Here is a 25,370-nt window from a genome sequence, read left to right as displayed (position 1 = left end):
ACTATTCAAGCATTTTCTCCTGGTACTTTTTGGTTTTTCGATGATGAAATAATAGTACACACTAACTGCTCTTGGTATTTGGTACATCTTGGTATGCATCATTTCTCATGGATCGTACACACTTTGTGGGCTCCTTCAATCTGAAAAGTGGTGTCCTTCGTTCTGGGGAAGTTTTACACAGCCTGGCATTTTCTCTCCTCCATTTCATTTGTTCTCTCATTCTGAACCTATTAGCTAGATGTTGATTCCTCTAATCCTTTCTCCTTTTCTTATTTTCTACCTCTTTGTTTTTGTATTATCATGGTATGGAACATTTCCTCAACTTTATCCTCTAATCATTCTATTAATTTTTTTAAATCTACACTATCTTATTATTAATTTCTAGGAGCTCTTATTTTCCAATTGTTCCCTTTCAAAGCATATGTTTTTGTCTTATGGTCCCAAACTTTTTTTTTGTCCTATCAGAGAACATTAATTATAAAAGTTTAAAATTTTTTTTCATTTTCCTACATTGTTTCTATTTCTCCCAATTCATTTTTAATATATATTTTTTTATTGATTTCAGAGAGGAAGGGAGAGGGAGAGATAGAAACATCAATGATGAGAGAGAATCATTGATGGCTACCTCCTGCACGCCCCACATTGGGGATTGAGCCTGCAACCCAGGCCTGTGCCCTGGCCGGGAATCAAACCTTGACCTCCTGGTTAAGAGGTCGTGATGCTCAACCACTGGGCCACGCCAGCCGGGTCCCAATTCCCTTATTTTTGCCATGATTTTTTTTCTTGCTAGAGACTTTTCTTAAATGACTGGAGACTATGCTTTTTGCCACCTTTGTATTTTCAGCACATAGCCAGGACCAATAAAAAGTTCCTGACTTTAAATGAATGGGTGGATGGATAAACCAATAAAGGAACAGAAACAGAAACATTTAAAAATGATTAAGAATAAAAGAGGCCCAAAGATTGGAGGTAAATGATACTGTGCTGACAGAATTTACAGATCACTGTCTTTTTAAGCCAGCGACTCAGCACTGCTGGGAATGCCCCTGCAAACAGGTCGTTTCTGGCACACTTACTGAGTAGACAGGCCTTTTGTCCAAACCTCAACAATAGGCAAATTATTTAACTTCATTTAAATTTTCATTTAATTCTTAAACTCCTCTCCTGAATAGTCTATTTGCCACAGCAACATCCTCTTTTACTTCTAGGTTTAAAAACAAATTTTCCTCATAGCTTGGGATAGGTAAGCCACATTCATTTATTTGAAACAATCTAGATCTAGTTTGCAGAAAGAGCAGCAAAAGTAGGCTTAGATATGACTGAAATAACAGTGGTTCTATCTCCCAATTTAAAGTTGAAGTTCTTGTCCTCAAAGACAGGAAACCAGAGGTCAATGGCAGCATGCTCAGTGTAGTTTGCAAAGCACACCAAGGCTTCTTGATCGTTTCAAAGATTTGCTATTTGTAGCCCTTATTGTGGTTATTTTTTTTTAATAATGAAAGTAAAATATGACCATAAAATATTTAAAAATGCATTTTAAAAGTCAACAATAATCTTACCATCCAAAGGAAACCACCATTAACCTGTTAGCATATGTTCCAGGCTTTTTTCTCTACAGATACAAATTTTTCCTCACAAAATCTGATAATGCTAAATATACTGTTTTACTGTGACTATCTTTAGTTTGACATTTCTCAGTTTGACTCCCTGGTAACATGAAGTGACTACTGCCCCTTAGGTCGAAGAGTCAGAGTCAGAAAGAAAAGTTTCTTCTCTCAGTTTTATCAACATCTCACAGTGCAAACTCAGAGACCACATGCCATAACCACCTCATCTACAATTCAAAAGACTTGATTAAATCTGCCTTAAAGCGTAACCAAAGAGCTCATTTTTTACATCTTCAGATTTAATTACTTTCTTACATCAAAAATAACAAAATTGTAGGGTAACATTAACACATGATCATGAAACAAAAATGTGTTTCATTTCATTAGTCACAGGCTACATATCAACCAGCTGTCGAAGCTAAAAATATGCCATGGTGTAAAATTTTGTAAAATACAGGCATTTAGGACTCATTTTGAAAGAAATGTGACTTTTTTCAGTTTCTAACAGCCCACTAGAAGCTCTGGAGAAGAACAAATGAACACCCCCAAACCACAAGAAAAAAGGCAGCGGTGGGGAAATTCAAACTAATTTGATCACCGACAAAACATTGTTTACATCTCATTAATAAATGTCTGTTAAGGATGACAATATCACCTCAGATGTAAATAAAAAAAAACACATTCTAAAAAACAAAAAAAAGGCCTGCTACAGAGGTCAATACATCAATACTAAAAGGTGAACATTTTGTTGGGAGAGGAGGGGCTAAGGGGAGTGGGGCAATAATGAATATTCTTGCAGGTGTTCCTCACCAGCTGTTACGGAGATTCTGCCCGGCAAGGACTCTGCAGTGATATCTTCTCAGCTCTCAAACATCAATACCACACTCAGGGAGCATGACACAGCACAGTGCTCACCTAAAAGACGCCCATCTCTTTTGGGACAGAAGCAGCATTTAGACTTCCACCTCTGGTCATTAGGTCCCATGGCCCAGCAATCATGTCTCAAAATAAGCTTTGCCACCATAAAATATTTGATTAGAAAACAGGTAATGGAATAAGATAAAAGCTAAACACTGCAACTGGGTTTCAAGTGTAGTTACAGTACATTGAAGAGAGATATAAAGCTATTTCAAGGGTCTTGGAAGCTCACAAAGTCATATAAGAAAACATCATTCAATTCCCTTAAAGAATCACACGTTCTCCTGACTCCCAACCCAGTGCTCTTGCCACTACATCATTTTTCTGGCCATCAGTTTTCTCCTATGGTATTTCCTTTTTCTGAAATAGAACACTTGGGCCTAGGAGGAAGCATTTGATAGAGAAGATTTCAACTATTTTCTTGGATTTTCATTTCTTTTTTTATATATAGTCAAATTAAATTTTAAAAAGTAGCACAGACTGTCTTATAGTTTTATTCTCTCCTATTTAGCCTTGCTAAACATATATTTGTCAATGAAATCTTTAAATTCACAAGTAAAAATTTACATCACGGTAACAATGTAAACTTACAGGTAAAATTTTTTGGTCATTCAGTGGAACACCATGGGAACATGATTTGATTTCTAAATGGAAACATAATAGATACTAGGGAATTATTTCAAAGAAGCATTTTGAATAGCATTCACTTACATTCTTAGTGAATTCCAATCTTATTCTACTGCACATATTATAGCAATTTGAATCTGCTGCTTTGATACTCAAGGCTGAGAACAATTAGTAAAACTATAGAGCAATTTATTTTCTCCTCCAATAAGGACTTATAAAAAGGATAGGAGAAAGCATTAAAAGAGAGAGAAAAAGATCCTGATCATTTCTATTAATTGACGAAGAAAATAATTATTACATATAGTACCTGGTGCGTGTGTGTGTGTGTGTGTGTGTGTGTGTGTGTGTGTATATATAAAACAGAGCTCTAGAAATGTAAAGTAACTTTTTAAAAAATGTATTTTATTGAGTCTTTACAGAGGAAGGGAGAGGGATAGAGAGTTAGAAGCATTGATGAGAGACAAACATCCATCAGCTGCCTCCTGCACACCTCCTACTAGGGATGTACCCCGCAACCAAGGTACATGCCCTTGACCGGAATCGAACCTGGGACCTTTCAGTCCGCAGGCTGACGCTCTATCCACTGAGCCAAACCGGTTAGGGCTATAAAGTAACTTTTTAAAAAAAGTAACGTTCAGCCCCTTAAGGTCTATTCAGTTATCAAAGAATGATTAACCATGGCATGAGCACATATATCCAAGTGACATAACATATGATATAAACTGTGAGTAGCTCTGGAAGTCAAAGGAGGTATGAAAAGAATATTGGGGAATCCTGAAAGCAAGCTTATCCTAGGACTAAGCTTTGTCATGTTACAACCTCTCTGAGCCTCAGGTTCCTCACCCATAAAATGAAGAGATTACAGATTTTATAATACCTTAAGTTCTCTTCCAAGTCCATAATTCTTTCCACTGATTAAATGGTAAAAGGACTTAAAGGATAAGGAAGAACAAGATATGGAAAGCTTTGCCTGAATATACAGTTAGTTTTGTTGTACCACGTTTTGAAAATGCAATTTGTTCTAATGCCAACTGATGTATTAGGGAACAACTTGAGCACAATTCAATATATGCATTTACTTACCTATCATTTTATCCACAAGAAAAACAGAGTGAATCCAGAAAACTGCACACAGTTGAACCCTTCAACACGAGAATATGCAAAGTGCATGTAAAAACAACTCAAAGATCTCCCAGCTTCTTCAGTTCACTGTGTATTAAGAGCCACATCCATCATATTTGGTATTATAACTTTATGTCATATTTCAAAGAACCTTTCACTAGTTCACAAGCTGCAAACCTTCCAACACCACTTCCACAAGCAAACTTGAGGTCTTTTGCAAGGTCAACAAAATGTATCTTCTAAATTCAGGCCTTGATTCTGGCCGAAAATCTTGGCATGTATCAGTGTAAAAATGTTACCTGCTCAATAATGGAATGTTCAATAACTACTCAATACTTGCCATGAAAGAATATAAAAGCAAAATTATTTCTGCAACCTATATATATAAAAGCCTAATATGCAAAGTGTCCCCTCAGGAGTTTGACTGACCAGGGGTTTGATCACTAGCCATGACATGTGCTGACCACCAGGGGGCAGCGTGGATGAAGGAAAGCCAATTTTCATGTACTGGGCCTCTAGTTATAACAATGCAGTAGAAACCACAGAACCTTTATAAACACTCCTTCCTAATTCCTGATATACTCAGAGGTAAAGGGGTTAGGGAAATAAAGGAAGTCTTACGTGTTAACCAGTCAGACTAGAAACAGGAAACAGACCCAAATCACTTAGTACTAAAGGGTTGGCTCTCCCGTCACTGGGAGACAAAGGGCAGATAAAAACAATGTTGCTATTTAGCATGCTCAGGAAAGAAAGATAACATAATTACTTTGCCTTTTTGAATGAACCCAGACTTAAAAACCAGGAATGATACCCGAAGTAACAAGCATAAATGTAGTGCAGCATGGCCTCCTCTGTGTTGGGCAAAGTTATTTAGCCATTACAGTCTTGATCCTGGCACCATTTCTTAAAAACTACAGCACTATTTAAAAGAGGAAGAGAGAGGTTAGAGAGAGATAAAAACATAAATGATGAGAATCGTTGATCGGCTGCCTCCTGCACACCCCACACTGGGGATCGAGCCTGCAACCTGGGCATTAAGCCCACAACCTGGGCATGTGCCCCGACTGGGAATTGAACAGTGACCTCCTGATTCACAGGTCGATGCTCAACCACTAAGCCATGCCAGCTGGGCTACAGCACTATTTTTAAAAATAGTTGAGATTTTTGTTTAAATATAAATATGTTATATATGTATATAAGAGAAAAAAGTAGAAGGAAAAACATCAAAGCGCTAATGGCTTAATATGTATTTAATGAGATTATAGATGATTGCTTTTCTTATTGACAGCTTTCATTATTTTATAAATAAATGTATATTACCATTACCATGAGAGGAAAACAAAATCTTTTTAAAAAATATTTTTATTGATTTTTCTTTTTTTTAGAGAGAGAAAGGAAGGAAGAGGGAGAGAGAGAAACATCGATGTAAGAAACATCGACTGGCTGCCTCCTTCATGCCCCCTATTGGGGATGGAGCCCGAAACCTGGGCATGTGTCTTGACAGGGAACCAAACCAGCAATCTTTCAGTGCACGGGATGATGCCAAGCCAACTGAGCCACACCAGCCTGGGCAACAAATGTCTTTTTAAACAGTTAACTAAAAACAAATGAATTCCTGATCATAGTACATGTAGAATTCACAATAAGCCATCAAACCTCTCTTCTATTTTCCAAAGGGTCAAAGGTGAGTGGACTGGATCTGGAGGGCACTTCCCCCACCTGCAGGAAAATTCAAAGAGAACCCTGCAGGGAAACTCTCAACAGGAAGGTGGATGAACACAATGATAGCCACTGTATACTCAGCAGATATATCTGAGTTGTTTGTCCCTGCTTTTATCAGCCAGCATTTTGGTGACTCCTTTGAGTATTCCAAAAAAATCTTCACCTTTTGAGTATAGCTACTATAGAGCCACTTAACCAAATTTAACCGTGTCTGGCAGCAAAGAATATGGAAATAAGATCTAACTAGAGACAAGTGCCTAAAGCCTAAGAAATATATGCAAGGCCACTGGAGATTTTATAGTCAGCTTTCTTCACATTGCTATAGTCAACATCACTAGCCCAGCGATGATCAACATTCATCCTTCAAGCAAGAAATTATCTATAGGCTAACTAGTAGATATACAGCACTATCCTAGATGCTGTAGTGAATACGAAAAGAATAAGGTACAGTGATTCTATTTATAGCAGTTACTATCTGATGGGGAAAGATATTACATACATATCAGAAATATTTCAATAACATAAGACAACAAAATTAAATGGCTAAATGAACTGTGCAGGTAAATATTTAAGGGACTTAAGAAGATTGCTCACTATGGACTTATAGTTGGGAAAGATTTCAGAGAAGAAGAGAGTGTTGCTAGTATCAGAAGGAAGATAAGTGTGGTCATTCAGATAAGCAAAGTCATTGGAATAGGAAAGGCAATGATTTCCGTGCCAAAGCCGAGCTGGCCTGGGGGTGCCCGCGGGGTAGCAAGGGCTCCCCGTTTAGGTGAGCCCGATCTGCCAGTCCCTGGGACTCCTGAGATATCTATCTGTCCCTCTCCCACCCATACACACACCACACACGTCCACACATGCCCCTCTCACTTCTTTACTCCGTCACACTCTCACCTTCTCTGCCATCCTGTCAGCCGCCATATTCCATAATATTTTCTTAATATTACACAAATGCCTGTAGGTTCTATAATGATATTTCCACTTTAACTTCTTATATTGGTAATTTGTGTCTTTGCTCTTGATCAGTCTAACTAGAGATTAACTAATTTTATTGATATTTTTAAAGATAAGCATAATGTGTATGATTTCCTTAATTTCAAGTGTACCGAGATTTCTTTTATGGTTGAACATATAGTTTAGCTTTGTGAACATTTTATATTCTCTTAAAAGGCAATGATGAGCCTGGATGGACTGAAATAAAAACCAGGTTAGGGAACAATAAAAGTAAGGAAGGAGAGATAGATTCGGGCAGATTTTAAATCCTCTTAAGTGGTTCCTTTATATCTAATCCATCTCATAAGCCATTAATTAAGAACATTTGTGGGAAAATCAATGTATCAAACACTATGCTAAATATATCAGAGAAATATAATATCTGATCTCACAATAATCTTCCAAAGTAGGTATCATTATTGCCATTTTCCAGATAGAAACTGAAATTAGTTAAACAAAGAAGTTAACTAATTTGCCAAAGATCACCAAGATAAGCAACGGAACTGGGATTTGAACTCAGACCCGACTCCAAAGCCCATGCTCTTTTTGACTACCTTATGCTAGCGCTTCCTAAAACATCACTCAATTTATATCTTCCCCATTATAGTGTATTCTCCCACTCTTAAGTATCCAGTGTCCCCATGGTGATGTGATCCCCTGTACATCAAAGCCTGCTCTCAGCTAAAATGAGAATGACCAATAACAGATTACCCTGCCCAGGGCTACTTGATGTTGTTACAGGAATCAGAGGCTTAAATCAGAAGGAAACTCTAATACAAGCCACTTAGGGGTGTACATATCTTACCTTCTCAGAGGGCCAGACCAAGTTTGTGCCTTATGATGTTCACTTTCATAGCTTATAGCTAACACTCACACAGTAAGAATCTCACTCATAAGCCCTGAGGATCTCCTTGGAAGTCTAACCAGCCCCAGCCCAGGAGACAAAGGCCAGATGTGGCTGCCAGTGGCTTCAGAAGGGAACTGGGACCTGGTGGTTCACATTTCAAGTATACGACATAAGAAAACCTAAACAAAATGTATTTGACGTTTAAATTGTTCAATGTTGCCCAAAAATGTGCTTTCTAATAATTCTGTAAAATAATATTTTACTGACTCTGGGAACCAGGAGTACTATCTTTATTGCTCTCACCTTTTCCACAATCAAGGATTTTACTGGTACCAAATGGTGTCATCTTTCAAAGACACTGAAATAAAACCCACATAGAATCTCAGAGTGAGTGAAGACAAGTGGGTAGAAGAGTGCAGTCCTGAGAGACACTGCTTCATGGATGGGCTGTGAAAATAGCCCTCACTGACAGTCCATTTGCTAAAACCAGGATATACTACTTGTTAGGTCAAAGGGCTACTGATAACTTGAAAGTTCCCCACCAAGTATTTTAATGGACCAAGGAATGAAAAGAGTTTCAGAATGTGTTTTAAAATGATAAGTCAAATTCAACATAAAAATTTCCAGCCCAGCTCAGAAAATATATTGAGTTATATGTCTTACATAGAAAATAAAGGTGGTAATTGGAAAAATAAAAGTGATACTGTTCATTTTTTCTCAACAAAGTTGTTATAGCCCTCACCCCAAAGAAAATACTTTCTAAGGAATTCCCATTTTATCAACGTTCTAACATGTTTGCCAACAGCCTTTCAAAGTAGTAAAAAGAGAATGTTCCCCTTACATATCTGGATGGCTCCTCTAGGTTCTGGTCGTTCATGTCAGTAGGAACAAGCCGGGTGGCCAGTGGTCCCTCCGCAAAAGGTTTTGGTAACTGACCCCTGAACTCTGATGGAATGAATTGAAGTTGCCAACTGTCAGAAACACAAATAAGGATAATAAGAAAAACACAGAGGGCCCATATTGCTAATGTTCTTGAAATAAACAAGCCCCCCCTCCAAATCATGTAAAAATATTTCATTTCACTTGGAAAAAAGATATTTCTACTGAAACCTCAACCCGGGAGCATAGAGGCAGAGGTCACAATTCAGTCCAAACTCGTTGAGAAATGTTAAACTAGAGGTCTCTCAACCCATTTCACCAGCTCTCAGCAATAACTGTGTAACCAAATGTTCATACCATCAAACAACCAGAGAAACACCAGTTAATTGCCAGTTACCCCTTATCCAGATCACAGCAAATTCATCGGGTATATAGAGAAAGGATTGAAATGTAAAAACTCACTATGGGAGAAGGACTTGTTCCTAAGTAATCTTCAAAAATATCTTTAGTTATGAAACTATGTTATAACTAAAGGTAAAGTCAACACTTAAAAAATAAGTATTGATTTAATTATTAATGGCTGATAACAGGATCTTTACCAAGCACAAGATAACACCAGTCCCCAAATGGAGGAAAATGACTCTTAACCTGACTTCCCTTTTCCCCAAATAGGACTCTTCTCCATCCAAATTAAGCAAATACAAGGAATCCCAGAACCTAATGCTATCACAATAGACAGCTTAAAGGAAAGTGGCACAGCTGTCTTGACCACAGCTCCCCCTAGTGTCCATACATAGGTGGAACCTTCTAGTGTTAGATGACAAACATTTCTTCTCTAAAAACACTCTTCTTGCTAAAGTTTCTAGACCACTTTTAGAAGTGAATTAATATCAGATCCCTATAGAAATTTAAATATGAATCCTTAGGAAGAGCCACTGACAGGAGCCCAGGGCCCAAAGTGGTTTTAGAATTCCCCAGAGCTCTGTGGTTAAGGGCAGTGCAGGGTGCACAACCAAACACAGCATTCGGTCCCCTGAACAGAGGCAATGGGTGCACAGTGCTGGTCCCACAGCTCTCTGAGATGGTAACAGAAAAACTTTTTGTGAAAAATACCCCCAAAAAAGAAAAATTAAGAAGACATTGACATAGATTTGCTATTTTACTCTTTGATTTAAAACTCGGATTAAAGGACAACTTACTTATCGGGCAGAAGGAAGCTGCTAGGAAACCGATACCACTCTTTTCCTACACAGACGTTAACAGGTCGGCCTTCTGGGACAGTGTGGATGGTTGGGTCGGTAGCAATTCGGTAAAATTCTGGATACAAATCAAGGGGCCCATGATACCCTGGAAGGAAAAAAATTGAAAGTTTTGTGAAAGCCAAAGATGAGTAAGTAACATGAGGTTCCGATATTTACTTATGATACATGTTAATGTCCCATTTTAATCTATGTGAAATTAAAGATTATAAGAAAACATATAAATCAGGAATTGAGCCCCAAATCTAATCCTAAGTTTAAAACTTCCTTAATTCATCCTTTAAAAAGAAAAGGTATCCTTTGAAGGGGAAAAAATCACTAAGAATAGAGAAAAAGAACTACAGGTAATCACACTAAAAGGAATTCTCAATCTTCTCTTCAATCCTAAAATACAAGAGACACACCCCAGTCTTAATATTTAAGTCCACAGGCCACCCTATAGAAAAGTCCTCCCAGCTCAAGCTGCGTTGCACTAACAATCACACATTAAGCAAAACCCAAGATGAATTGCCTCATGAGTATGGATTAAGACATTCTCAGTACACCTACCTCTGAACAGGGCTACAGAGCGAGAAAAGGATAAGAGTCCAAACAGGAAGAGTGTTCCTAACGCCAGCCAATTTGAGGTCACAGTGTAATGCTCTAGGCGGTACCGCTGAAACACGAAGTGGTAGCATTTCTAGAAGGAAAGAAAACTATTGAAAAAAGATATACCTTGCAGAGTATACACAATTAGAAGACATCATAGCAAAACAAAGATGGAAAAAGCAGCAAAACAGGTTCTATCAAGGGTCTCAGAACTTGCAAACATTTAGTGAGGTACCCACTCCAAATTCTAAGATAAAGAGTACCTTAGGGTCAGCCTGGCCAGAGGGTTTCTCAAGAATGAAATCTCAGCCCTAAATGGTTTGGGTCAGTGGATAGAGCATCAGCCTGCGGACTCAAGGGTCCCAGGTTCGATTCCGGTCAAGGGCATGTACCTTGGTTGTGGACACATCCCCAGTAGCCCCAGTAGGGAGTGTGCAGCAGGCAGCTGATTGATGTTTCTCTCATTGATGTTTCTAACTCTCTATCCCTCTCCCTTCCTCTCTGTAAAAAATCAATAAAATATATTTTTTTAAAAAGAATGAAATCTCAGTAGCTTCACAGGAAAATTATTTGGCTATTTCTTTAATTCTTTAAATGCTAATAATTTATTTTTAAAAAATATGAAATGTCCAGATTAGGCAAATCTACAGAGATACAAAATAGATGAATGGTAGCTCGGGCTGGGGAGATATGAGAAAGGGGGGTGACAACAGTTAAAGAGTACAGTCTCTGAGGTGATGAAAATGCTCTAAAATTGACTGTGCGGATGGTTACACATATTTGTGGGTATAGTAAAAACCACTGAATTGTATGCTTTAAATGGGTAAACTGTATGGTTTGTGATTATATCTCCATAAATCTGTTAAAGAGAAAACCTCTTACCCTAATTATTCTTTCCTATCACTTGCAAATGGTAGCAGAGGTCAAAAAAGAGTCTGGAGGCTTCTGAGGCCATAAATACAGAGATATTCAAGATTAATTCTAACAGGGAATTGATCTAAACTGGGTTTAACTGCCTGATGTTATTTCAAACAGTTGAACAGGTTTTATTCTGATCTCACTGTTGAAGAGCAGACATTCTATTAGCTCTGCTGGGGTACCACCATTCTGTGGGAGGCCCATTCAATGATTTAAAAATACCTGGATTCTTATTGGCAACAGAAAAAAAATAACTCACAAATCAACACTGCAAATATGTAATCAGCAAAAAAAAGAGTACAATCAACAGCTAAGCGAGCACTACATAAAGCCTTAATAACATGATCTGTATCAGGCTTAATGTACGGTTGAATACCTTCAGTGGAAGCATTTTGTAATTTGCCTGTAACCTTCAGGAATAATTTAAAAAGTGAAGCAGAATGAAGCAGATATCTATTTCCCTGAAACTCACCTGAAGTGCAGAAAGGGCCACAGCACCACAGAGACATATAAGTGGATATACAGGGAAAAGAAATCGCTCTTCTTTGTGAGGCTGGGTGAAGAAAATTATAAACCAAATATACATTGGAGCCAAGGTAAGCCAATATGGGTGGCCTAAATTCTGAACTGTAAAACACAGAAAAATATCCGCCTTTCACCATATTAGAAAACAACATATTGAGTTTCAATGTTCTCTTGATCTCAAACATGAAAATATGCCCTAGGGCACCCCATAAAATGTTTCATTTCTTGTGTTCACACTTTCTCCAATGCAATAAAGAAGTTGAGTAAAAAGAGGTATATACTCTTTAGCTCTCCCAAGAGATCCAACATGGAAAGGCAGGCACAATACTGGATCTGGCTAGAATAAATGAAAGTCAGGTGAATGGGCAATAGAGCTTCATTTGTACATTGAATGAAGAAAAAAAAGCCTTCTTTCTCTAATGAGTCCTGCCGCTAAGACTAAAGGTTCCTGAGATTAACCAAAAGCATAACATAAACTCATTTTTTGGGTCTTAATTCCTATGTTCTTTTTAATATGTTACTCTTCTTACTTATACACCAACGGTCTGTTCAAATAGCTACATATTAGAGGAAAGAAAAAGAGCAGGATTCTTAAACACATCACTGTTTTTGTCAAACCACAAATGACAAAGAGTTTGTTTCTAAGCAAATATAAAAACACTCTTAAAGGGAGTTTACTGATCAAGTTTTCTTTTCTCTTCTGCAAATATCCATCTATTCTGAATCCCAAAATTGGAACCAAAATGTACTTAAAGCGTATGAAAGAATTAAAGGAATTTAATGAACACTAAGACCAGGCACATGCTGGAAAGGTGCTGTGGTTAGGTACATGAACACTTAGTGAGAAGCCTGAAGGCACCCCGTCCTGTGCTTCTGTTAGTGATAATGAGCAGTACATAGATCACTAGCAAATAGTAGATAGAGAGCGCCCCCTAGTGTCCATTTTGTCTGTAATGAGCAAGTTCAGATGAAAAGATTGTCCTTAAGATCCAACTTAAAAATAAAAATTTTAAAATTTGATTTTTTAAAATAATTTTTTAAAATCCACCTTAGGATGCCTAATTTAGCACTCCTAATTTATTTGTATTTTTGAAGATACTCCTCATGGATAAAAATTTTTAAACTGCAACAAGCTTATCTTTAAACTTTCAACTCTAAGATTTTATCATGAGATTTCAGGTTATAATTTAGAATTTATCCCTTCCCAGGAAATAGTTTAGGTTGAAATTTTCTTAATTGAAAGAAAATAAGTACAAGTAAACAATCTTTTTCTATTCTGTATCTCAAAGGTGAACAAATATATTTTTAAATATGACCTAAAATTTTGAAATGTCCCCCATATAATATGCAAAATCATAATCACAGTTGTACTGCATGATGGAATATATGGATCATTTATTTCCTACTTCTTTATATTTTCCTGTTTTTTCTTTGTAAAAAGTACTGTTCCTATTATAAAATAGACAAAAAAAAGTATAACTAAAAACAGAAAGCACTTACTTTCTTACTAGGTGGATATGTGTGTTATTATACATTTTTAAACCAAAATTGGATTCATACTGTAGAAAACAGCTTACTATACTTTTTTTATATTTACACTAGAGGCCCGGTACACAAAATTCGTACACTCAGGGGAGTCCCTCAGCCCGGCCTGTGCCCCCTCACAGTCCAGGAGCCCTCGGGGGATGTCCAACTGATGGCTTAGGCCTGCTCCCAGCCAGCAGTCAGACATCCTTAGCGCTGCCGCGGAGGCAGGAGAGGCTCCCACCACCGCCACTACGCTTGCCAGCCCAGCTTCTGTCACACTGACCACCAGGGGGCAGCTTCTGTGTTGCGCATCTGCCCCCTGGTGGTCAGTGCACGTCATAGCAACCAGTCGTTCTGCCATTTGGTCTATTTGCATATTAGCCTTTATTATATAGGATTACAAGCATTTCCAAATTTTCCACAAGCATAAATTATTTTTTGTGATTATCAAATGAGTGGATTAAAAAACTGTGGTACATCTACACAATGGAATACTACGCTGCGGTAAAAAAGAAGGAACTCTTGCCTTTTGCAACAGCATGGATGGAACTGGAGAGCATTATGCTAAGTGAAATAAGCCATACAGAGAAAGATAAATACCTCATGATTTCACTCATTTGTAGAATATAGAGAACAACATAGACTGACGAACAGGGACAGATCCAAAGACAGAGAAACAGCGATCAGACTATTAATCCCTAGAGGGAAAGTAGGGGAGGGAGGGGGCAAGGGGAAGAGATCAACCAAAGGACTTGTATGCATGCATATAAGCCAAACCAATGGACATGGACAACAGGGGGATGAGAGCATGAGTGGGGGGAGGGAGGGAGGATGGGGGTTTAATGGGGGGGATGAGGACACATTTGTAATACCTTAACTAATAAAGAATCTAAAAACAAATTAAAAAATAAATAAATAAATAAATAACCACATATGTGGAACACTACAATATGAATGACCTAATTTCCTTAGAAATCTTCAGGAAAAAAAGAGGTGAGAGTGGGGGACCTTTTAAAAAGCTTAAGAAACATAATACTAAATTCAGTATATGACTTGTATTTAGACCCTCCTTTAAACAAACTAACTGTAAAAAGCTATTTTTCAGATAATGAAGAAAATCTGAATATCAAGTTGATTTTAGATGATATTAAGCAATTTCTTAATTTTGTTATGGCATTATGGTTATGTTAAAACAAAAGTCCTCACACAAAACAAAAGTGACTCTGAAGGCTGCTTTCCTATTCTATTCTTATAGTACAATAAACTCTTCCTAAACCATTAATAGTAGAAAAGCAGAATAAGGGGTGGAGTGGAAGGATCAATCACATGGCAACCAAATCAGACTGAAAAGTCTGAAATAAAACTCTTTCCAAATCACATTTTAATTTCTACTCAATTCTGTCTTCCATAAGAGAAACTATAGCACTAGATATCGTAAGCATGACTTGAGAAAACGCTGGCTGTGAAGTAGAGCAAGCAAAACAAATGACAACCTAAACTTTTCACAATAAGGCAAAGGGAAGCAAAACAGAACAAAAGAGCAGAGTCCAAAGCTTCTCTCACTTCGGTATCTAATTCGGGGGACTCCCTATATGGCTTAGTTTTCAGATTTTGGGTGGAAATGATTTCCCAAGAATGTTTGCCTCTAGCACTGATTATCTTAAACAATCTACCATGTTAACACTTCTTTAAAAAACAGGAGACTTAATCAAGTAGGTTTATCTTCTGAGATTTTATAAGCTTTTTTGCCTCCCAGGGTGGTTCTGTAAATTATACTGACTGCCTCACTTTAAGGGATATAAAGCTCCTCCTTGTCAGCTTAATTTGCAATTATTCACCACATCTTCACAGGAGTCTAAATAATCCACACATACAGATAGAAATTCAATAAATCAACCATTTCCAAAGGGAGAAAATGGAGAATAAATAAGCAGATTCTTTTTCATTTCTTTTTTTAAAATCTTCATTGTTGATTTTTCATTTCTTGGTATACATTGTTACTTGCTCTTCCCTCCCAAAAAACCTATCATCCCTTGTGCCACTCACCATGAAATCTCTGCAGTAGGTATTCCATAAGAGAAGTCAGTGGTAAGACCAGGAGAGCCAAAGCAAAGACAACATTAAAATTCAGAAATCCATTAATTAAATAGAAATGCCACGGTTCTGTACCTGAGGGAGACAAAGACATAAGAAATCATTAGTGGATGCCGTTGACACCTATTACAGTGTTGGCTCATAACAATCTCCATTTGAGTAATGCTGGTGATCCAATGCCGTGAGTTAAAGAGATCCCACAGCCCACTCTTTCCATGCTCACAAGAACAGAAGATGGGAAGACAATGGGATTGGTCATGACTTAGACAAAAATAAAGTTTCAGAATATTAAGCTGTATATTTCTGTACGGATAAGTATATCTAATTCAAATAGCCATGCCCAAATGGGACTAATACTTTTTCAGAACAACCAAATAATTTAAATAGGTTAGTGGTGATATTCTGATGTACAATAAGAAATCTGTATTTGGTCTTCATCCCCCTACCAGGCACAGAACTCCTAAGCCCTTGGAATTTCCTAAGTGATGAGAGTGATAAAGTGTCTTTTGTTATGTTAATTAGGAGACCTTAGGAAAGCCCCTAGATAACCAGAGGTTCAGGACTGGCTGCCAGGGGAACCAATCTTGTGATTAGGCAGTGATGGCGAACCTTTTGAGCTCGGTGTGTCAGCATTTTGAAAAACCCTAACTTAACTCTGGTGCAGTATCACATATAGAAATTTTTTTATATTTGCAAGCATAGTAAAACAAAGATTTATATTTTTGATATTTATTTTATATATTTAAATGCCATTTAACAAAGAAAAATCAACCAAAAAAATGAGTTCGTGTGTCACCTCTGACACGCGTGTCACAGGTTCGCCATCACTGGATTAGGGGGTCAGAAATTTCAGTCCTACCCCCTGAACTCTGACCTCAGGGGAGGAGAAAAGGGCTGGCAATAAAGTTCAATCACCAATGGCCAATGATTTAACCAATCAAGCCTATTAAATGAAGCCTCCATAAAAATCCAAAAGGTTGGTGAGCACGTGGTGTGGGGACAGCATAGGGGCTCCGAGCCCCTTCCCACATACATCTATGCATCTCTTGGATTTGGCTATTCACTTGTATTCTTTATAATAAACTGGTAAACCCAAGTACATGTTTCTCAGAGTTCTGTGAGCTGCTCTAGCCAATTAATTGAACCTAAGGAGGGGGCTGTTGGAACTTCCAATGGTCAGAAGTACAGGTGACAACCTGGACTTCCCATGGCATCTGAAGGGGGGTGGGGAGGGGCAGGCTTGCAGAATTGAGCTATTGAGGCCTTTCCCATTTCCTTCTCACCTGCTCATCCCATTTACATTCTAGTATCTTTTCCCTTGATATGCTCAGCCACGATTTTATACTCATGTACTAGTATACAGGGGACCTTGTGTTTGGTAAATAGCAAAACCTATTTTCCTTAGAAAAACAACATTCAGAGACCCAGAAGTTCTGAAGAAGTTTTGAAGATCAAGAATGAAACAAAATGACTAAAAACACAAGCCTTAACTCACATTAACTTTGATTCTTTAACTCAAAATCCTTAAACCCAAATGATGAGAAACAGTCTCCTCTGCACATTTGGGAGCATTCCATCTGCTCTTCCCCTCTGTGTGATTACTTCAATCAGGCAGGCAATGACACCACGGGTTCTAATCACTGTGGCACCGCCTTGCACCACAGCCATTTCCTGCAATCAGCATTGCTTAAAAGGGTAATCAGAAGGCAGAGAACAGTCAGAAAAACCTGACACTTTTGCAGCTTACACAGCAAAATAAGATTAGAAACCAAACCCATAACACTAGAAACACTAAGGGGAGGAATAAGAGGGACGTGGGGTACCCTAAGGAAGGAGGCAAGTTCAACTGTGTGTTACCTTTTGGAAAAGCTCAGTTCTTCCTAACGAAATGCAATGACTGAGACTATTCAGGAACAGAGGCCCTGACCCAGGCCAAATTCATTGGAGACATTTATATCTTTCATTCTTTTCTTTTTTTAATTGACTTTAGAGAGGAAGGGAGAGGGAGAGAGAGATAGAAACATCAATGATGAGAGAGAATCATTGATTGGCTGCCTCCTACACGCCCCTCACTGGGGACTGAGCCTGCAACCTGGGCATATGCCCTTGACCAGAATCAAACCTGGCTGACGCTCTATCCACTGAACCAAACCAGCCAAGGTATATACCTTGTATTCTTTACAAATAATCTTTTGGGTGACAGAAAACAAATAGAAGCTCTTATTTTCAAAACAGAAATATATGTTTTCTCTGGATTTAATTACTAGTTAACAACACATTTCCTAAATGGAGTTTGTTAGGTTCCCGAGAAGTAAGTTTTTACAGAGTCCTCTCCTGACTGCCAGTTGAAGGTCGTGCTATGAAACTTGACTGGCCTTTTCCTTAACAAATTATAGAAATCTGAGCCTGAGAAGAAAAATCAGAGTGACCAGAGAGAAAGGGAGTCATCTATTAAAGATGCTAAGCTTTAATAGAAAACAACCCCTTTCTCTTTGATTCTTGCAAATATCTATTCTTGCAAATAGATATTGCTTTTTCAGGAAATTATTTTAGTTTCTGATAGGTCTGATCAAATAATTGAATCGATACCTCTGGGAAACTGACCTTTAGAACATTTCACAACCGAAATTCCCTTTCGCTTAGACCACATTCCACTTGCTAAGACCATTGTCTTTCCCCTCCAGACTTCCCCAGGATCCAACCCGCTCAGAGAGTTCCCCAAAAAAGCCCACCTAGAGTCCTTTAAAATCTGACTCCCCTTCCCTGAGTGCTGGCGCCATTTGGAGGCTCAGCCCACCTGGTTTCCAGATGATCTAAAAAATGTATAATTCTTTATCACTTTCGATGTCGTGTGCTCCTCCTTCTGTGACCCTAACAGTTTCCAGCAAATATTTGTCTCTACCACAACTTACTATTCCCTCCTGTAGGGCTGACTATGTTTTTGCCTAGGTATACTGAACTCTGAGATGCACAGTTAAAAGTATTAAGTTGCTAAATTCTATTTTTATGTGTTCACTGCTCATGGACCCAAGTTCACAGCTAGCCTGTGAATATTTCATAATAGATTGTTACTTCCCTGAAAGATAGGGCAAAAACTGGGGGATAAGCCAAGAGTGGGAAAGGTTCAAGTGACAACAGTATTAAAAACAAGGGTAAAAGGGGACAAAAATAGTGATTTCTGATAGCCAGTGTCCTCCACTACTTGATGAGACATCTGCCTTAAAAGAGAAAAGAGTAAAAACTTTTATCTCCAGGGAGATATTCAATGCTGCTGCTCAGAAAGTATCAAAGCTGAACTATGCAGAAAAACTGCATCAGAATGACAAGCTAAGCACTCAACTAGTGCAAAAGGCAAAGTGAAAGAAAGCTGGAAGCAGGGTCTCTGCAGGGAGTGACTCACCAACCTCCCTCTTTATAAAAGCCAATTCCTTCCATTCAAATGAGCTAGAAAGAACTTGAGAGAGGCTGGAAGAAGGGATGTTTACTGTTCTATAGTTTGAATGAGGGGGAACCGCTTTGTAGGCTTATAATTTTATAGAACTGTAGAAAATTTGCCCACCCATTGTGGCTCAGTGGTTGAGCATCAATCTATGAGCCAGGTCACAGTTCAATTCCCCGTCAGGGCATATGCTTGGGTTGTGGGCTTGATCCCCAGCTTGGGGTTTGCAGGAGGCAACCGATCAATGATTCTCTCTCATTATGATGTTTCTATCTCTCTCTCCCTTCCTCTCTGAAATTAATAAAAATATATTTTTAAAAAAGAAAATTATAGTAAATCATCCTTATTAAATGTCAAATTTGCAACACCAAGAGGGAAAAGCCACTAGTGTTCAACAAAAAAGAGTGAAGGCTCAGAAAGAGTTCCGGCTGGCAGTTAACTCCAAGCTGGTCTCAAAAGACTCCACTGGGGCTTCATCCTCTGCTACAGCAAGAGTGGAAAACTGGGGGCCTCCTAATAGAGGACCTTCATTTTACTTTCTGAAATGTCCTGTCCAGTGATCTGAAAGATGCTGATAAAACGCATAAACAGGCAGGGATCAGATCCTACACCACAGAATGGCATTGTTGAGCAGACCCATACTATTTTCGAGGGAAGAGCGTTTCTTGTACCTGTCCTCCCCCGCCTCCCCTAGGCCTGTGTACCGGTCGGAGAGTACCACTCTTCACTCACCACAGAAAAATGCTTACCAACCTCAACATCTGAGAATTTGAAATGTTACAAGGATAACAGGCAAATTCAGTGCCAAGACCACTTTCTTTTTTGCAGCATTACCCTCTTTTTAAAAAAATCTTAACTGTTGAAAGTATTACATATGTCCCCTTTTTTCCCTCATCGAAATTTCACCTCTTGATCGTTGACCCCATAAAGATGTTTTGCCTACGACTTTGCAATTTTATGTCTACACTACTCTACCTTTCCTAAATGCCAAGTACTCTTTCCCTCGTCCAAACATTCTTTTTCTTCGACAAGGGTCTGGCGCAGCACTCCCTGGGGGAGGAGCCTGCCAGTGCTCGTGGCACTCTGACTCTGAAGGTCTGTAGGGCTCCTGATCACCCTGCAAGCCAAACTGCATCAGACCTTCAAAGATGCAACTTCTCGCCTATTTTGTAGACTGGATCTTATCTTCTCCTACCCGCTTTGTGCAAGCCTATTGTCCTGTAAGATCTCAGCCAAACTCCAGGGTTTTGCTAAGGTCATTTTTAGTGGAAAGAACATGGGCTTTGGAGTCAGACAGCCCTGGGCTCTTATCCCCTTTCTGCCACCTATTTAACTATGTGGCAATTCTCTCGCCAAGTCTTCATCACTGTCCTTATCTGGGAATAAGGATAAATGATGCCTATCTCACAGAGCTTTTGAAAGGGGAAGAAGACAGTATGTGTAAAATTTCTGGTGTATAGTAGGCATTTAATAAACAGAAGCTATTAATAGCTGTGAAAACTGTGTTTCTTTCCCTGACCTCAAAAGACATGCTCAGGTCTGGAATGTCTCATAATATATGCTGTCTCTCCAAGAAAGCATAGAAAGGTCCCTCTGAAAACCAGGAACCATATAGAGAGTAAATATTTATATTATTACAATCACAATGGAGAGGCTAAAATTATCTTGCTCATACCTCTGTAGTTTCTACCTAAAATTCAGCTAATGCTATAAAACTACTTTAAGTTTTTTTATAAAATAACTCAGTATTCAATTTTTTTGTCTCAGTAGCCCCTACACTTGACATTCTATTTGTCTGAAATATACTTCTCTAGTGTCTACTTAGCCAACCCCTACTCTTCCTTCCAGGCTAAGCTCAAGGACCACCATATCTAAGAAGTTTTTCCTGATGAAACTGCTCCTATAATTCCCTGACTATCTTTCCACTGTAGCACATAATACATTGAACTGTAATGATCTATTTGTGTGTCTGCAGCCTTATTAGACAGTAAGTTCTATGAGAACACATGATAAATGCACAAAATCAATTTAGTCAACATTTCCTTATCTCAAATCCATTTATCCATTCATTCAAGAAGTATTTATAAGCTTATTATGTTCTTATATATAAGAAACAGCACTAAGGGATATATGCAAAAAACTATCAGCATTTTAATTTTCAGATAAGAAATGGTATGCCTATCATAGCTAATGAAGAACTCGGAGCAGGAGACTATTATAAAATAGTCAAAATAATGACAAATAGTGACAAACATGTACGTAAAGTAAAAAAGCTGGAGTTTCCAAAACAAAAGACATACTATCTCACTAACAATTATACAGCATCAAAGCATCTATTAAAAGATAAGTCTTTGCCCTAGCTGGTTTGGCTTAATGGATAGAGCATCGGCCTGCGGAGTGAGGGACACGGGTTCAATTCCAGTCAAGGGCACATGCCAGGGTTGTGGGCTCTATCCCCAGTAGGGGGCATGCAGGAGGCAGCCCATCAATCATTCTCTCTCATCACTGATGTTTCTATCTCTCTCTCCCTCTCCCTTCCTCTCTGAAATCAATAAAAATATATTAATAAATAAATAAATAAAATATAAGTCTTTGATATTTGCCAAATGGACTCACCAATTATAACAAAATTAGCTGACAATCAATTTTAAAATACTTTTGGATTTAAACATACTTATACCTTCATTATTCTTATTTGGTATCAAGAAAATCCCAACCTAATATACCACAACAGGTCTAACCAAAATAGTTTTAGGACATTATAGCGATCAGGACACTAATACAGTATAATCTAATGAATACTCCAGAATTTGTCCATTCATTTATTCATTCATTCATGACAAATCTTCACTGAAGACCTAGAATACACAAAGACTGCCTACTCCTAAGATGGAAGAAGTATTCTCTCCACAGGCCTGCTATAACTAAAATAATTAGAAAGAAAACAAGAAAAGCCCAGAGGAAGTAGAAGGAAGGAAATAATAAGATCAAAGCAGAAATAAATGACATAGTGACTTAAAAACAATACAAAAGATCAATGAAACCAAGAGCTGGTTTTAAGAAAAGATAAACAAGATTGACTGATGAACCTTTGTTTCATCAAGAAACAAAGAGAGAGGACCAAATAAAAAAAAAATCAGGCCCTGGCTGGTTTGGCTCAGTGGATAGAGCGTCAGCCTGCGGACTCAAGGGTCCCAGGTTCTATTCTGGTCAAGCATGTACCTTGGTTGCGGGCACATCCCCAGTAGGGAGTGTGCAGGAGGCAACTGATCGATGTTTCTCTCTCATTGATGTTTCTAACTCTCTATCCCTCTCCCTTCCTCTCTGTAAAAAATCAATAAAATATATTTTTTTAAAAATCAGATATGAAAGAGGCTAAGAAACAACTGACACCACAGAAATACAAAGGATTTTGTAAGAAAATGCATCTATATGAAAGAACATCTATATGCCAACAAACTGGACAACATGGGCGAAATGGACAAATTCCTGGAAACATACAATCTTCCAAAACTCAGTCAGAGGGAATCAGAAAACCTAAATAGGCTGATAACAACTAATGAAACTGAAGCAGTAATCAAAAAACTCCCAGCAAACAGAACTCCTGAACTTAATGGATTTACAGGCAAGTTTTACCAAACATTCAAAGAACTAACACTAATTTTTATTCCAAAAAATTTAAGAGGAGAGAAGACTTCTAAGCTCTTCTAAAAAGGCCAGCATTTTCTTAATTCCAAAACCTGGTAAAGACACCATAAAGAAAGAAAAGTACAGGCCAATATCCCTGATGAACATAAATGCCAAAATCCTCAACAAAATATTAGCAAATCAGATTCAGCATTAAAAAGGTCATATACCATGACCAAGTGGGATTTATTCTGGGGATGCAAGGCTGGTATAAAATTCGCAAAGCAATAAATGTGATACATCACATAAACAAAATGAAGGATAAATTCACATAATCATATCAATAGATGCATAAAAAGCATTCAACAAAATCTAGCACCCACTTTTGATGAAAACTCTCAGCAAGGAGGGAATAGAGGGAATATACTCAAAACATAATAAATGTCATATATGACAAACCTATAGCCAACATCATACTTAATGGATAAAAACTAAAAGTGTTTTCCTTAAGACCAAAACTAAGACAGGGATATCCACTTTCACCACTCTTATTCAATACTAGAGGCCTGGTGCATGGATTCATGCAACGGCGTAGTCCCTCGGTCTGGCCTGCGGGGAATGGGCTGAAACCAGCTCTCTGACATCCCCCGAGGCGACCTGGATTGTGAGAGGGCGCAGGCCAGGCCGAGGGACCCCACCGGTGCATGAGTCCATGCACCGGGCCTCTAGTATGCATATAAGATCTTTGGTTAATCTCTTCCCGTCCTCCCCCCTTCCCCTCTGAGATTTGTCAGTCTGTTTCATGTTCCATGCCTGTGGTTTCCACTCCTGTGTTGAACGTCTGCCCCCTGGTGGTCAGTGCATGTCATAGGTACCATCCGGTTGGCTGGTTGCTTAGGCTTTTACATGTATAGACTAGAGGCCCTATGCACAAAATTCACGCAAGGGGCACGGCTCTCGCAGCCCCAGCTTCGTCGGGAAGGTCACCAGAAGGATGTCATGAAGGACGTTCAGCTGTCCTGTCTAATTAGCATATTACACTTTTATTATTATAGATAGTACTGAAGTTCTAGCCATAGCAATCAGACAAGAAGAAAAAATAAAAGGCATCCAAATTGGAAAGGAAAGGAGTAAATAAAACTGTCATTATTCACAGATGCCATGATATTGTACATAGAAAACCCTAAAGATTCTATCAAAAAACTAGACTTAATAAATGAATTTGGCAATATAGCAGGATACAAAATTAGCATCCAGAAATCAATGGCATTTTAAAAAATGAACTTTTTATTGTTGATAGTATTACAGATACTGCCCCTTTTCCTCCTTTTTGCCCCCATCCTCCCAGCCACTACTTACCACCATGTCTTCACTACTCTATTGCCCATGTCCATGGGCTATGCATCTATCTATATAAAACCCTAATATACAAATCGACTGAACTGCTGAACAACCAGTGGAATGACCAGTCGCTATGACTTGCAGTGACCACCAGGGGGCAGCCGCTTAACACATGGGTTGTCCCCAGCCCACAGGCCCCCATCGGTGGCTGGCAGGGCCAGTGAGCAGGTGGTGCCAGGCCAGCCAAGGTGGATGCAAGCGGGCCCCTGATCACCCTGCCGGTGGCCCCGCAGAGGGAGGTGACCAGGGGTAGCAGGGGGTGGGGCTGGTGAGTGGGCGGCACCAGGCCAGCCAAGGCAGGTGTGAGAAGGGGCTCCCAATCGTCCCACCAGTTGCCCCACAGATCGGCCCTTATCACCAGCCAGGCCTAAGGATCCTCCCTACCCATGCACAAATTTCGTGCACCAGGCCTCTAGTATAAGTATACAAGCTCTTTGTTTTATCTCTTCTCATCCCCCCAACCCCACATCAAGGTATGTCAGTCTGTTCCAGGCCTCCATGATTCGGGTCTTATTTTGTTGGTCAATTCATTCTGCTCATTAGATTCCACAAATAAACGAGATCATGTTTTATTTGTCATTCTAAGACTGACTTACTTCATTTAGCATAATATTTTCCAGGTCCATCCATGCTGTCCCAAAGAGTAAGAGATCCCTCTTTTTTTTTTTTTTACAGCTGCATAGTAAATGTCCCACAGCTTTTTTTATTCATTAATCTATGGATAGACACTTAAGCTGTTTCCAAATCTTAGCTATTGTAAATTACGCTGCTATAAACATGGGAGCATACTAGTATATTCTTTCTGATTGGAGTTTTGGGTTTTTCTTAGGATATATTCCCAGAAGTAGGATAGCTGGGTCAAATGAAAGGTCCATTTTTAATTTTTTGAGGGAACTCCATACTGTTTTCCATAGTGGCTTCATAAGTCTGCATCCCACCAGCAGTGAACTAGTATTCCCTTTTCTCCACATCCTCGTCAGTATTTGATATTTGTTGATTTTTTTGATGATAGCCATTCTCACAGGTGTGAGGTGGAATCTCATTGTGGTTTTAATTTGCATTTCTCTGATGATTAGAGACTTTGAGCATTTTTTCATATGTCTCTTGGCCATTTGTATGTCCTCTTTGGAGAAATGCCTATTCTTTATTGGATTGTCTTCCTTTTGTTGCATTGTATAAGTACTTTATATATTTTGGATATTAATCCCTTGTCAGATGTATCATTGGCAAATGTGTCCTCCCATACAGTGGGTTCCCATTTTATTTTGATGATGGTT

General features: G+C 38.6%; 1 protein-coding gene across 2 annotated transcripts in view; it reads right to left on the bottom strand.

Annotated features, from left to right (window-relative positions):
• Positions 1–25,370, bottom strand: part of ALG9 (ALG9, alpha-1,2-mannosyltransferase) — a 109,591-nt gene that overhangs the window by 57,250 nt on the left and 26,971 nt on the right. For both annotated transcript variants that reach the window (XM_014459873.2, XM_006093503.3), the window contains exons 9-13: positions 15,579–15,701; positions 11,953–12,107; positions 10,524–10,653; positions 9,915–10,062; positions 8,678–8,807 (exon numbers count right to left, since the gene is read on the bottom strand). In XM_014459873.2, the coding sequence (XP_014315359.1) occupies positions 8,678–8,807; positions 9,915–10,062; positions 10,524–10,653; positions 11,953–12,107; positions 15,579–15,701 (686 nt within the window). The remainder of the gene's footprint in view (positions 1–8,677; positions 8,808–9,914; positions 10,063–10,523; positions 10,654–11,952; positions 12,108–15,578; positions 15,702–25,370) is intronic.

The sequence above is a fragment of the Myotis lucifugus genome, unplaced genomic scaffold (assembly GCF_000147115.1).
Source record: "Myotis lucifugus unplaced genomic scaffold, Myoluc2.0 scaffold_117, whole genome shotgun sequence".
In the NCBI taxonomy this organism is placed as follows: domain Eukaryota; kingdom Metazoa; phylum Chordata; class Mammalia; order Chiroptera; family Vespertilionidae; genus Myotis; species Myotis lucifugus.
The sequence above is the reverse complement of the archived record's forward strand: the minus strand, read 5'-3'. Positions and strand labels throughout refer to the sequence as shown.